This window comes from Centruroides sculpturatus, unplaced genomic scaffold (assembly GCF_000671375.1).
Source record: "Centruroides sculpturatus isolate CEXI.00-Female unplaced genomic scaffold, Cexi_2.0 scaffold34, whole genome shotgun sequence".
Lineage (NCBI taxonomy): Eukaryota > Metazoa > Arthropoda > Arachnida > Scorpiones > Buthidae > Centruroides > Centruroides sculpturatus.
In genome coordinates, this window is record NW_019384328.1 from 94370 (window position 1) to 110919 (window position 16550).

General features: G+C 26.1%; 1 protein-coding gene across 2 annotated transcripts in view; it reads right to left on the reverse strand.

Moving 5' to 3' along the window:
• The window catches only part of LOC111628570 (neuronal growth regulator 1-like), a 106758-nt gene extending 92092 nt beyond the window's left edge, over positions 1-14666 (reverse strand). For both annotated transcript variants that reach the window (XM_023372401.1, XM_023372395.1), the window contains exon 1: positions 14185-14666. In XM_023372401.1, coding sequence (XP_023228169.1) covers positions 14185-14299 — 115 coding nt within the window. In that variant the 5' untranslated portion in view covers positions 14300-14666. The remainder of the gene's footprint in view (positions 1-14184) is intronic.
• Positions 14667-16550: the final 1884 nt, after the last annotated feature.

Sequence of the window (16550 nt, forward strand, 5' to 3'; positions counted from 1 at the left end):
GTACTAAACTATTACACGACAATACAAGTTAAAGCATCGTAATTTATTATAATTGTACACGTCAATTGATTAAATTAAAGATTAAAACTCGATATAGAAAGAATTTATTACGTTTTTTAAAATACATTTATAAATTGTAAATTGTAGAAAAAAATTAACTTATTACTCTCTTCTTTTTAAGTGAAAGATTAGTTTAATCTGAAATCTAGAAAAATGTATCTTATTTTTCTGATAAATGAATGAAATCTAAATTATAGAAAAATTCTTTTTTGGGCTACAATTTGAAAATTAATTCCCACTGACGTCTGTCTGTCTGTCTGTCTGTCTGTCTGTCTGCCCTTCCTTAATCTCGAGAACGAAGTTAGATAGATGAAATTCGAGATCAAATATGAAAAGATTAGAGGAAGAAGGCCTAAATTAACTGTACACAAACTTCCGGTCTGGATCGGAAGTCACATTATTTCTATTCAAAAATTCTCTCCAGAATGGAGTTACATAGATGACTAGCATGACTCTATTGGTATCTGGAAAAGTATGATGTACTGTACTTACTGTACATGGGCAAGATACTACTAAAATCGAGAGCATATACCGTATTTTAAATAAAATAAATTAAACATATGATTAAAAATTGCAACCTGGCATTGTGATGATGTCAAAATAATTTTGTCAATTTTCTATATAAAATTATTTTTATTAATAAATTGCAATAGATAGATGAAATTTGAATTCTACAGAAATTAATCTATTTCTTATTGTGATAGATTAATTTAATTCAAATTAATTTCTAGAGAATCAAATTCTAGATTTAAAAAAATTAACTGGTTCATTTGAAAATAAATAATTAAAATTAAATTCTAGAAAACTGCATTTTATTAAACAAATAAAAACTAAATTATAGAATAAAAGTTTCTATATTTATAAAGAAAATCTAATTAGGCTACTTTCATGGAACAAATAAATAAAAATTGAAATCTAGAGAAATTAATATATTACTTTTTTAACAAATTAATTAAATTCAGATTAATTCTAGAACTTCGAATTCCAGATAAAAAAAAATAGTTTGCTTCATTTTTAAATAAATAATAATTAAAACCAAATTCTAGAAAGAAAAATGAATTTATTGGACAAATAAAAATTTACTTATATATAGAAAAAATAATTTTTCTATCTAATTGCTTAACTTGTAATAGATAAATATAATTTAAATTTCTTGAAAAACTGTTCTATTACTTTTTGTAATCGATTAATTTAATTCAAATTAATTCTAGAAAATCAAATTCACAGATTTAAAAAGTCATCCGTTTCATTTTGTAATAAATAATTAAAATTAAATTATAGAAAAAAATGCATTTATTGAAGGTTTTTTTTATTTCGATACATGAATATTTTCTAGAATTCAGATTACATTTAACATAACTGAAATTTATTCATTGGATTCTTACAGTTATCCATTTGTACTTATTCATTGGATTGATTCACGCTCACTAAACAATTCATGCACACGAGGCTATTTATTCATATATTTGTTATTCTCTATAAAACTGTCTATCTTACCGTCATGAACAAAATATCTCATTAATGCAAGAATATTTCTAAACATAAATAATAAAAATTACTTTATGAATCTCTAAACTTTTTATGATTTTATTATTATTATTATTATTATTATTATTTTAATATAGTAAATTAAGCTTAAATTAAGGCTACTAAATCCAAAGTAACATAAAGTAAAAGTAAAATTTATTAAAGATATTCTTCTATAAATTAGCAGTTAATGTTTTCTTCGAAAGCTTATAGTGTTTAGCACTAGACATTCTTCACTATCAACACTACTTTCAATTCTTTTTCATCTCTGACATAGTTGAAACTTAGTTGAATTTATTATCATTTTATCGAGAGAAAATCCACTTTTAAAATTTAACTGTGATTAATTCTATTGTAAGAAATAATAAAATAAATAAATATATATATATTATACAATTTTCATACGATTTAATTTTTAAACATGTTTTGAACTTCAAAAAAAAAATCTAATTTTTGTTTTAAAATAGCATTAAATAAAAACAAACTATACTGAAAATCGAATTTCATAACTTATAAGCTTATTATTTATATTTAAAAAAAAAGATACAACAACCTTCTCGCGATATACCTAAGGATTTAAAAAATAAAAATAAAAAAATAAATAAGAATCTGATTAACTTTGAAAAATCTGATTGTTCCTTCCTGAGCTTTAATTCTCATTTTTTCAGATTTTATTTCGATACAAATCATTTTTTATCGGATCTGCAATCGCTAAACGATCTTTACTTTCTCAAATAAAAGCTCGCATGAGTACATTTACCAAAAACTCTATTCAGCTAGCATCTCAATTCTAGTTAAAAAAACTAGAATTTATCTTTTTAAATTCGATATATATATTTTTTTTTTTAGTTTTATTGCAAGATATACACCTCTTAATTCGATTGCATATTAATACAAATTATCTATAACCGTACTAAAATTAGTATCTTATTACCCAATAATTATCCTAACTGCTTTATGACTAATTTAAGTACTATTGATCAATTTATTACAGAATTTTAGTTTGTAAATTAATATTAATTATATTTTATGAATAATAGCATATTTCCGATTTATCACGAGATCATTTACGCTTTATGACAATCAAGTATTTAGCTTTTATCGTCATCTTAGCAATTGTCTACTAATAAATTTATTGTCAATCTGTCGAATTGATTTCAAAGCAAACGGAGAAGGATATATATATAAAAAAAAATTTAAGATTATGAATAGAAGCACTTCAGTAAGAATGACAGCTTGCACAACATTTATTTAGCTTGGAGGTATACGAAAACTGCTACCCTTTTGTATCAGTTTTTAAATGATAAACTGAATGACTAGAGGCATAATGATGAAAAGGCGAATTCGAATTTCCGATTCTAGATAAGGAAACGAGGAAATGAAGCAGAGCGATATAGGCTTTTAGATACTTTTAAAAGCTGCAGAAAATAAGCTAAAATTGTTTTAAATTATTGAATAATTCGAATAATTAATAATAATTCTTTTTTTTTTCAATTTTAATGAATAATAATAACCTATTTTCGAGTGAATTCAATGAATAATTGTCGAAATATTATCGTAAAAATAAACTTAAATTATCTCTTTACATGTCTTAAATAAATTAATTTAAATACTTTATAGACTTCTCTATATAAATATAATGCGTTATATAAATAAAAGTGCATATTTAATTCATTTATAATAAAAAAATAATAGTATAAATGCATTAGATACGCACGCTTTTACAGGAACAATTTCAATATAATAACAGACGACTAAACCTATTATTTTTGACTTAAAAAACCTAAAAGAAGGATAAAAATAATTTGCAAACATATTTATTATTATGTCGACTGGCAAAATCACCTAAACTTCGAGCTAAAATCTCGAATTACCACATATCAGCCTGGAACTATTACGTAGGGGATAGAAGAATATGATGCTGTTTACTTGGCGATACATTATGTAATTTGTACGTAAGAAAAAGAAAAATTACGTCAAAGAAATAACATTATATAAATATTTAAAGAATATTTTTCTTACATTTTCGATTTTATAACAAACGTTATCGTCATAATATATATAAAATAATATGCAAAAAAACACGACTATCTTACTTCAAAAGTATACCAGATTACAGCAACAGATGCCTTTATTATAGGAATAAATTCTGATAAGTTGATCTACGTTCGTTAACGTAACACAGTACGAGATCATTTTTATATTATATACATATAAATATATATATTTATATGCCATTTCTTAACAGATGCAGTCATAAATTAAAATGATAATTCTCTACTTCCGTGAAATTCGATCCAAAGCTGATCAGAATTAAAAATTATATTTTCAAGGATCAGTTTTATGATACATATATTAATTTTTTACTCCTTATTTAAAGTATCTCTTTCGTTTCACCATGCCATAAATTAGGTTGCAGATGTTGAAGTATTCATAATAAAAGCTTGAATCTTTTACATTAATCCAAATATTTCCTTATGATCCAACAATAAATATTCGAATATCCTAGAAAAAAATTAATAATTTTTTGATCCTCTCGTAACATATATTTTAGAAAATCTTATGCTTTTTTCCCTTCTCTTATTCACTTTGGATGAGGTGATGAAAGATGCTGAAGAACAAGCATTTTATTACAAGATGCAATATTATCTAAAGGAACTTTTATACATGTTATATTTTTACTATTTTCATAATATTGCATTTACACGCGTAGATATATATGTATATATATCATTTTTCAAAAATATCTTTGCATCAAATCTTAATGGATATTTTTTTTTATCATTCATGCTCTCTAACACAATCTTTACAACTATCCGCTTTCACTATCCTTCCACTTGTCAACATGCATTTATATATTCATACAGATAAAATAAAAAAAAGTAAAAAAAAGAGAAAAATATATATATTTCTTACACCTTTTTTTTATTTTTATAAAGGTGTTCTTTAGAAACGAAAATGGATCTAGAACGGTTGCTTCCTTATAAAAAATATATACGTGTGTATATGTATTATTCTCTATTTTTTCATTTAGAAACAATAGTGTAATCAAATTGCTTATCAAAANTTTTCTGATAAATGAATGAAATCTAAATTATAGAAAAAAATGCATTTATTGAAGGTTTTTTTTATTTCGATACATGAATATTTTCTAGAATTCAGATTACATTTAACATAACTGAAATTTATTCATTGGATTCTTACAGTTATCCATTTGTACTTATTCATTGGATTGATTCACGCTCACTAAACAATTCATGCACACGAGGCTATTTATTCATATATTTGTTATTCTCTATAAAACTGTCTATCTTACCGTCATGAACAAAATATCTCATTAATGCAAGAATATTTCTAAACATAAATAATAAAAATTACTTTATGAATCTCTAAACTTTTTATGATTTTATTATTATTATTATTATTATTATTATAATAATATAGTAAATTAAGCTTAAATTAAGGCTACTAAATCCAAAGTAACATAAAGTAAAAGTAAAATTTATTAAAGATATTCTTCTATAAATTAGCAGTTAATGTTTCCTTCGAAAGCTTATAGTGTTTAGCACTAGACATTCTTCACTATCAACACTACTTTCAATTCTTTTTCATCTCTGACATAGTTGAAACTTAGTTGAATTTATTATCATTTTATCGAGAGAAAATCCACTTTTAAAATTTAACTGTGATTAATTCTATTGTAAGAAATAATAAAATAAATAAATGAATAATAATTATACAGTAGGTAATGAATTAATTATACATAAGAATATTATAATGCTTTACACCACAGTAATTCAAAACAAAAAACTCTACATTTTACTGATATTTAAACTACTGATTTGTGAAATTCATGATTANATACACCATCTGTTTAATAAGTGGTGTAATATAGGCATTGGTTAAATGACATGCACTATTCTTGTGATGGCAGTTTTATTTGGTCGCGTTACTTTGTATGAGAATAACTTGTCAAATGGAATTAAACTTACTATTACATACTTTGACAACGATACATTCTTTCGTTATACATTCATCTTTTTTTTTTCCTTTTCTTTTCCTCCCCTTCTTCTTCATCTTTTTCTTTTCAATTTTATGTATGGATATTGAATATAACTGGTTGTTAAACCAACGTTTTTTTTACAACTTACTATTATTATTATTATTATTAATAAATTAATTGTTAATTTAAGAAATTATATAATAAAATTATTGATATTACTATTTTGAACAGGTAAACAGAATTATTATAAATATTCAAGGCACAACAGACTTTAATAATTCAACTTTATCACAACTGATGCTGATAATAGGTAATAAATAAAATAGTTATTATCTGTATAATTTGGCAGAGAGACGTGCTTTAATTAACAACATTTAATAGTTTAAAGCGGCGTATAATTTCCATAAAATTAAAAAAAGTATATAGGTAATATATATATATATAAAATATATATATATATATATATATATATTACGTGCCTAAATATATATATAGGCACGTAAACAAAGTATTCATAGAACTTGTACATTTTGAAGGAAAATAGTACATTTTTTGAAGGCGCTTCAGTACGTTTTGAAATTTTATTGCGGCAACACTGCAGATGAGGGAGCGTGCTTTGATCTTAAAGATTCGAGTTCTTATAGAAATTTAGTTTTCTACTCTTAGTTTAATTACTTGGACTTTTCCTTCTTCGCTTTTCGATTGGTCTCTCACCTGTCTTCAGGTGGAAAAGTGAGGCCAGTTCAGGTTTGGCGAGAAAGGTCTGATCTGGGATGGTCTACCAAACACCATCCCTTCTTTTAGGTGTGGTAGGTATAATATCAAAGCTGTCAATGTCTGGCTTTGCTGTCTTGATGCAAGTAAACTTGACACTTAGCAGAATCGGTTGTTTTTTCGATGCACATAAATAAATTTTTTACAAAATTCATATGCGCTTTTTAATCTGACTTATTTCTGTGGCTTCACAATAACGTACAAGTCAAAAATTATTTTTAACGTACAGTACAAGTCAAAAATTACTTTTTGACTTGTACTGTACGTTAGTGTGCAGCAGCAATAGATAGAAAGTAGGAGCATCTGTCAGTTCTGTGTTTTCTTTGCTAACTTATATTTTTTTATAGATGCTCCCAAATGTATACTTTAATTATTACATTTTAATATTAAACCTTAAGTTAAATATAAATTATTACNAAAAAAAAACAAATAATTTTTACTTTTTACTTATCAGAAAGAGAGATCTTTAAGAAAAAATTTAAGAAAAGAAAAAAAAAATATATATATAACAGTATAAAGTAGAAATTGCTTAAGGATAATTGAAAATTGTCTTTTATAAATTTTTTTTACCCCCTTTTCGTAGTATATAACACGATTAATTTTATTTATATTTGTATTATTTAAATTGTAAAAATATCTTCATTTCGTTCTTGTACTTAATAAAATCAAATTCTTTAAGTCAACTTAAGTTTCTCTACTGTATACATAGACGACTTTATTGTTTTGTTTATCCACCTTAATTTACTTATGTAGATCCTTTAGAATTTCGTTCACGAAAACGTTCTTAATTAAAACAATTAAGACTTGGAAACGCTTATCGAATTGACTGAAGCGTGTATAGCTTTTGGGAGCTATGTATCTTTCCTCTGTCACTGACACTAAGTTGAGCATCAAGGAGGTCTCTTCCAGTCGAAAACAACGGGTTAAATACTTCAAAAAGGTAAAATAATTTAAGTAAAAAAAAGAAAAAAGTAAAGAATTTCACTAAAGTTAAAAGCTGGGGAATGTTTTTTTTTACTGTCTGTTTATTTTTTTTTTTCTTGTGTGTATATATGTATCTGTATAAGTAAAGGAGTATAGTCGAGTCAACTTTTCGTTTAATCTGTTTTAAAGGGATTAATTAAGGAAAGAGCATTTGTACATAAATCAACTTTGTCCATTAGATGCCTTGTAAAGTTTATGCTTTAACGTTAAAATTCATCCCCAGATACCACTAATCGACTATGTGAGGTGAAGATGGCGTGTAAACACTTCTTTACGGTATTTATCACGTGTCGATGCATAACGTATACAACTTCTATAACATGTTTTATTTATTTATTTATTTATCTATTAAGAATTAAAAAAAAGGAAAAAAATTTTTTTTAAATATATATATACACCCGCACGCTCGCATCTACATAATTATTCCTCTTATGTTTTGTCAATATAAAAGAGAGAAAATCTTTCAAAACTTGTATTACATAATACGATTTATAGTCGATATATTATTCTCAAGAGATGTTTTTGATGATGGCTAAGGGTTGAAAATTTAACATACTGAAATATTGCGGACATCGCATAATTTAAAATCACTGTTTATAGGTCAACAGAGGATTCATTTAGCGAATGTACACACCTAAACCTGCTTTTGTTGATATATTTTGTAAAAGTTTGATAGGCAAAAAAAATATATATATTTAAAAAAAAATAATAATAAGGCAAACAACAACATACTTCATTTTCTTCATAAAAATCTACACAAAAGAATGAAATTTAGTGATTAAAATGTGTATGTTATTTATTATGATTTATAATTATCATTAAAAAAAAAAAAGAAGAAGAAGAAAAAGAAAAGTGAAAATCCCAGTAAAGTCTATTAAGTAAAGTGAAAGTGAATGTAATTCATTAACATAATTTAACATAATTTATAACTTTTTTTTTCTTACTTTGATTAACTGTAAATGTGATATATTTGTATTACGTGAATGAACATAAATTACTTAATTATGTATTTTTTTTCTTTTTCCTTATATAATTTTTAGGGATTATATTAAACTAAAATATCTTTTAGTAAGGGTATTGCTAATAGTAGACAATGGCTTAGTATTATGAGATATTAAACCTTTTATAAGTAACTTTAACAACAATGAGCTTAACCTCATAAACTTTGAGTATATAGAACAAATTAATATAATAAAAATTTATTGATTCAGTTTAAGTTTAATGTTTGTATTATCTAATTTCCTATACGATCTACCGTTAAACGTTAATTTGTAAATAGCATAATAAGATTTTATAGTAGTTATTGCTGCTATTTACTGTTTATATATGCTATTATTATTATTATTATCGTCTATCCTATTTTAAATTTTATAATAGTTATTATTGTGATTTTTTTATTATTGAATGCATTGTTAAATTAAAGAATTTTAATGCTATTGAGTTTCATATTTGAAATTTATTTTTTGTTATCATTATTTTAATTTGTAAATAGCATAATAAGATTTTATAGTAGTTATTGCTGCTATTTACTGTTTATATATGCTATTATTATTATTATTTTAATAAAAAAACATATATTTTTTTCTTTAAATATTATTCATATCTCATCAATCATTTATATTTACATATTAATCGTAAGATTTATTATAAGTTTTAAAAGATGTTCTGTGTTTAGCATAGTTAAGATTCCTTTCATTGATCCGTATCATTTCATATGTCAAATACTTGACAGAATGGACAACGAATTTATAGATTCCTTTTTGTTACGAGGTCACCTATTTCTTGAGAAATCGTTTTCTATCAGAAAGCTAACACTATACACCATCTGTTTAATAAGTGGTGTAATATAGGCATTGGTTAAATGACATGCACTATTCTTGTGATGGCAGTTTTATTTGGTCGCGTTACTTTGTATCTGATTAACTTTGAAAAATCTGATTGTTCCTTCCTGAGCTTTAATTCTCATTTTTTCAGATTTTATTTCGATACAAATCATTTTTTATCGGATCTGCAATCGCTAAACGATCTTTACTTTCTCAAATAAAAGCTCGCATGAGTACATTTACCAAAAACTCTATTCAGCTAGCATCTCAATTCTAGTTAAAAAAAACTAGAATTTATCTTTTTAAATTCGATATATTTTTTTTTTAGTTTTATTGCAAGATATACACCTCTTAATTCGATTGCATATTAATACAAATTATCTATAACCGTACTAAAATTAGTATCTTATTACCCAATAATTATCCTAACTGCTTTATGACTAATTTAAGTACTATTGATCAATTTATTACAGAATTTTAGTTTGTAAATTAATATTAATTATATTTTATGAATAATAGCATATTTCCGATTTATCACGAGATCATTTACGCTTTATGACAATCAAGTATTTAGCTTTTATCGTCATCTTAGCAATTGTCTACTAATAAATTTATTGTCAATCTGTCGAATTGATTTCAAAGCAAACGGAGAAGGATATATATATAAAAAAAAATTTAAGATTATGAATAGAAGCACTTCAGTAAGAATGACAGCTTGCACAACATTTATTTAGCTTGGAGGTATACGAAAACTGCTACCCTTTTGTATCAGTTTTTAAATGATAAACTGAATGACTAGAGGCATAATGATGAAAAGGCGAATTCGAATTTCCGATTCTAGATAAGGAAACGAGGAAATGAAGCAGAGCGATATAGGCTTTTAGATACTTTTAAAAGCTGCAGAAAATAAGCTAAAATTGTTTTAAATTATTGAATAATTCGAATAATTAATAATAATTCTTTTTTTTTTCAATTTTAATGAATAATAATAACCTATTTTCGAGTGAATTCAATGAATAATTGTCGAAATATTATCGTAAAAATAAACTTAAATTATCTCTTTACATGTCTTAAATAAATTAATTTAAATACTTTATAGACTTCTCTATATAAATATAATGCGTTATATAAATAAAAGTGCATATTTAATTCATTTATAATAAAAAAATAATAGTATAAATGCATTAGATACGCACGCTTTTACAGGAACAATTTCAATATAATAACAGACGACTAAACCTATTATTTTTGACTTAAAAAACCTAAAAGAAGGATAAAAATAATTTGCAAACATATTTATTATTATGTCGACTGGCAAAATCACCTAAACTTCGAGCTAAAATCTCGAATTACCACATATCAGCCTGGAACTATTACGTAGGGGATAGAAGAATATGATGCTGTTNGGTTTCTTCTATTGTCGATCCCTGTCATACGCTGGATAGTGGTGTAAAGGGATATGTAAATCATTGGCACAGATAGTATCTATGATCGTAAATCCAGAATCCATGTGTGGATCAGTATCAAGCGAGAAAAACTACAAGTCCCCCTTTTGTCGTAGCTAAAATGTGGTTTTTACAACAGCATTTCTTAGATCCAAAAAAATCTATATAATCCTATGAGCGAGACTGCAACCAAGCATATCCCCTCAAGTTATAAAATCAATGTTCGGAAGGCATAAATATTTTATTTGTAATACGACTGAAAAATAGAGTAAATAAAGTCAGAAGCAAACTCCGGAGAATACAGGCATAGAGAATACAGTGATGAAGGCTTCTTGTTATCGTCAATATCTTACAGTTAGTAATACTATATAATATGCTGGAAGGTATAGGAAAAAAGTATATATATATATATGGGGGAAAAGAAGTAAAAAATATATAATAATAAATGCACTCATAATATGGTAAATATATATTTTAATAAATTATATAATGTATAATGGTATAGTATGGAACTCTGTAACAACATTACAAATCAAACAATGTTACCTTACTTAACATAAAAAAAAGAGGATACAGACACAGATATTACTATATTCTCTCTCAAAATACATATATATATTTATACAAAAACAGGAAAAAAATATATTTTTTTGATAGTTTTAGATATCTTGGAAAAATATATAAATTTTTTATGAGTAACAGTGGCACTATTATTTATCAATGTAGCTTCTTCTAATAAATTGTTCAGTTTTTACATGTATAACACATTTATATCAAGATTTTTTAAAATGTTATTCTTTTTTTTTTTTCTTGTATGTTTTCTGAAATTTATGAAATGTTATATTCTGATGTTTGAATAATTAAAGTGTTGATTCAGAATGGATATTAATAAATTAACATTATAGTTTTTTTTTTGTATGTTTATATATAAAAAATTTACTTTGGCTGAAGTTAGTGACAGTTCCTATCATAATTTTAACTGTTTATCATAATACATTAATGCATTTTAAATCAAATTTTTGTTTTAAATTTTTTTTTTCTTTTCCTTCTTTTAATTTTAGATTCTCTAGTTTATTTTGATTTAGCTAAAATCAAGTTATAAATACATCTAAATCAAAATTTCTTATGAAATATAAGAAGTTTTCCTCAAAAATATTTAGTTTCAATCTTAAAACATGCTAACTTTGGGCTCATATAATATCATTTAGCTTTAAGCAAACTTTAACTTAGTTTCAGACTAATTGCTTTATATAATAGTAAACTATGCTAAATTCTGATATCTATGCAATCCTGAATGTCAGAAATTAACATAGCTAGTTCTAGTTTTAAGAGAAAAACATTTATCCATTTTGCTTTGATCTGTCTGTTCACCTTCTCCTTTTCCTTCCCTTCTAGCCTAAACCTCTGAGAATGCTTTTGTCTTTCTTTAATATGAATATAAATTGTAGAAACTAAGTTAATTTTAGAACTATGTTTGCATAAATATCAAAAATTAGCCTAGTTTCCAATTATATACTGTAATTAATTCTGAGACTAAGTTAATGTTGCTCAATTTTTACATATAATTCCAACATGTAGTAATTTTCATTCCAACATTTCTTATCTAAAATAAACATAAACATTTCTCCTTTAATTATATCACTTGTGAACATTTCTTACATAAATCCAAACAAATTATATAACTTATAAAAATAATTTTATACCCTTGAAAACATTTTAATTTTGATACAAAATATCATTAAAAAAAATTAAAATTTATTTAAACAGTATTAAATTAAAAAATAATAATAATAATATATAAAGTAAAAGTTTATATTTGGAAAAATTAATTTAAATGTTTATTTAAATAACTAATTTTATATATTTAATTCCCATTTGTTTATTAGTTAATTTAAACATGTATAATATATGAATTTCCTTTTTTTGTTTTTAAATTATTTTCTTATATAATACATGCATTTTACATAAGGAAATATTATATTTTAAAATTAATAATGAATAAAAATTAAATTCTTTGGAATTAAATAACAATTTAAAATTCTCATGAGTATGTATATACTGTACTGTACTGTACATATATACATTAAAAACTGTCAACTGTATAAAAATTAGCTAAATTTATAAGATAATCATTACAAGATGTTTCATAATAACTTACTTAATCCCTAAATTAAAAGTTTAATGGTTTTCTAATTAACATTTTCACCTTCTAAAAATAAAATTTTATTAATTTTTACAATTATTCTTCTTAAACAAAATTAATATTATATANAATGCACACCATATTCACCCATAGAGATGGAATCATTACTCAAGTCATCAAAAGCATAAACTATATCATTAACATAGCAGATAAACAATAAGGGACTAAGAGAATCTTTTTGTGGTAAGCCCTTCTCTAGTGGATAAACCTCAGTTAACCCAACACTGGTAAAAATCCTTGCCTTCAAACCTGAGAATAAATTTTGGATAATTTTAATAAATTTATCAGACGTCTCAAGCATTTCTAATTTAGAAACCAATACTTCTATTATAACACTGTCGAAAGCTTTTTCATAGTCTAGGAAAGCAGCCAACAAATGTTATCTTTTCTTAGAAAGTTGCCTACAAATCAGGGAATGAAGAATTAGAATATTACAAAAAGTGCTCTTCTGCAGTTGGAAAGCAAATTGTACAGGTGAAATAAGATTTCTCTCTCTAAGCCATATACCCAGCATTTTTGCAATAATGGAAGTAAAAATTTTCCAAACAACAGGTAACAACAATATGGGACGAAAGTTAGTAGAATCACCAATTAAACCCTTTTTGTGAATCACTTTAATCTTTATCTCCAACCATGATTTTGGAACTATTGCAGAATCATAAACTCGATTAAATAATTTAACCAAGTGAGATACTAATGAACTCCTAGAACAAGGGTTGCCAAACGTTTTTGATTGTCGACCTCCTACAGTTTCGAAACCTCACAAAAAAAAAGCACTTACTATTTTAATATATTTCTTTTAATTTTGCATTTTTTTCATTTATTGTATATTTGTTAATAATAATTTTTGTAACTGATAATCAGTGAGACGGATAAGCTTGATAATAGATCCCCCAATAATGTTATATCAACCCCCAGGGGTCAATATTGACCACTTTGGCGACCCCTGTCCTAGAATAAGCAATTACAGACGGTGAAATATTGTCTATCCCAGAAGCAAAATGTAATCACATCTTTTGGATTTCAATATTTACCTCTGAGGCTGAGATAGGGAGGTCCAAAAAAGAATCAGTCACTGGAGAAGCCACTGGGAAGGGCAGGATATGGATGCATTTAAACCGAATAACTGCTTATAATAGTTATACAAACCTACCAAAGAAATCTCATGGTCTGGAATACTCCTAACCCCCTGAAGATGGCCTACACAATACCAAAAAATTCTGGAGTCTCTTTTGCCAGTTGTAAGCCAAAATTACAATAATATTTTCTCTTTTCACCCTAATAAATAAATTATATTATTCATCCCCATGTGTGAGCGGTTTAAGCGTAGGGTGTGACCACGTGCATCTCACTTCTAGAACTCACCTTGAAAATACAGTAAAGTGGCGATTAGGATTGAAGACAGTCTAAGCATCCTTTTGGTGAAAGAGAAACTCGTCGTCATCACAAACCAACCGGAAAATGTATTGAATAGAATCATAACCCGTACAGTCAGCACGTGTTCTCTTTTATCCCTCTACAGCAAACAATACTATAAACTACGATATCGAAAGAGGGTGAAAGTGTTCTCTCATTTGACTTAAATCATTGTAGAGGATAACGAACGATATTAGCGTTCGGGATCAGTCCTAGTAGGAGGCATGTTCTCACGTCTTCCAACACACAACAAAATGCGATTTTAACGAGTTGCTCATCGACATTCGCGCCTTGTCTTCCGCATGCGCGCATTTACTCTAGGGCATGCGTTGTAGTAAGCTAGATGGGTATCGAGAGGGGGGAAACGGACGAAAAACATCCCTCCCTCTCATTCTACAAACTGAAAATTTTCCACCCTCCCTCAACCTTTCCGTCTTTCAAAAAGTTAAAAAGTATAGCAGATGCGTAAAGTCTTCTTAGCTATAGACAAGTGTTTCGACGTTGACTTTACCAGCTGAGACATGGAATCAATTGTACAGGCAACACTCCTGTTTAATATCAGATAATAAGCGTTTTCCAACTACAATTCACTTATCTAATTACTGACTAACCAACATCAACACAGCCGATGCGCTATCAAAGAGTAAAAAGAACGTCCTAAAGTTAATTATCATCCACTTCTACCACCTTTGATGTGCTTCCATACATGTTTGAGTGTCCACTTCAGGACCTGCGGGGTTGCTCTAGCGCTTATTCTCAACGTACTCGATACAAATAAATCGTTAGGTTTGTGTCGGTGATGTAGCTTCGGGGATACCTCTCCGTGTGGGGATGAGAAATTGGCTAGAGATTACGGTCCTTTCTCAGGAAAAAAAACAAAAAATAAATAATAAAAAAAGAGGAAATCTCTCCTGCTTCTCCGTGGCTCGTTTGGTCTAGATGTAATGATTAGTGCGACAGTGAAACTGGCATCGAGTTGGATAGAACCATACGTTTCGCTTTTTAGCACTGAAGATAGGATAAAGTTATCTCTGGAAATTTTCATTCTTCAATAGGACATCAATCCGGCTCGGGTAATTTTATTTCATTCTAAAGGATTTTCTTGTTAAGATCGGTTAGATGCGATAATATATATATCTTTCTACCTTTTAAGTCGAACACTTTGGAAAATTCTCAATAAATATCGTTTAATATTTCCCATATAAATCTATAATTAAAATTATTAAAAAATGAAATTAGAACTCAAACTTTTACGTTGTTTCACATAGAAAATCGTCAATTTTTAATAACATTTTAATAATTTTTTTTATTAATATAATTTAACACGTTACTGCTCCCGAATACAACTCTATATTTCCTCTTATAACTCATCCATATAATTATAATTAACGAAATTTCATATACAAATCGATATACTTCCAATTTCAATAAATGTAAATTCTAAATAAATAAATATTTTATATTTATAAAGTAAATATTTTTAAAAAAATATATTCAAAAATGATGATAATTTAATTTTTTTTTTAATCTATAGAAAAATAAATTATTTTTATTTTATTTTAACCTATAACTTTCCTGTATATGTATTGGTATATATATATTTTAATGTAAATATATTCCCAATCGTTTACTGATTTATAAACATTAAATCTTTAGAGTCTGAATATGTATAAAGTCGAATGAAAATGTTACAATATGTAGAACTTCAAGCACTTTCTATTTATTTAGATTTTTACTAGAATTTTAACTTTTCACAAACAAACAATTTAATATTCTTACCTATATGTACGGCAGTTTCTTACCTTAATTCTAAATAGAACTGAGATTCCCAGTTGACCAGACATCTACCATTTTCAAGCTAATTTGAATACTCTATTAAATTGGCAGATTTTTTTCATTTCTTCATAACGAAGAGACTTCTTTTCACACACACACACACACACACAATTCTTTTAGCCAGATCTTACTCTTATTTTTTTTTATACTTATTTTTTTTTATACAGAATGTCTATCTGATATGAGCCGTACACAGAGAGAATTGAGAAGTGGTGCATGTCTTAATTCACTAGCTGATATTCGAAAATTTTTCTTTTCCTCTAGAGGAATGCCGACCGACTAAGACTTTACTTTCAATACATATTGAAGAGAGGAGAGAGAGAGAGAGAGAGAAAAAAAATAAATTTTCTTATGAATTCTAGAAATATACATATAATAAATTCTGGTAAATTTTCTAATTAAAACGTTAATTTGGTATTAAATATTATTATTATTAATTTTTTTTATAAGTGGGAATCTATATTTTACTTTTTTTTAAT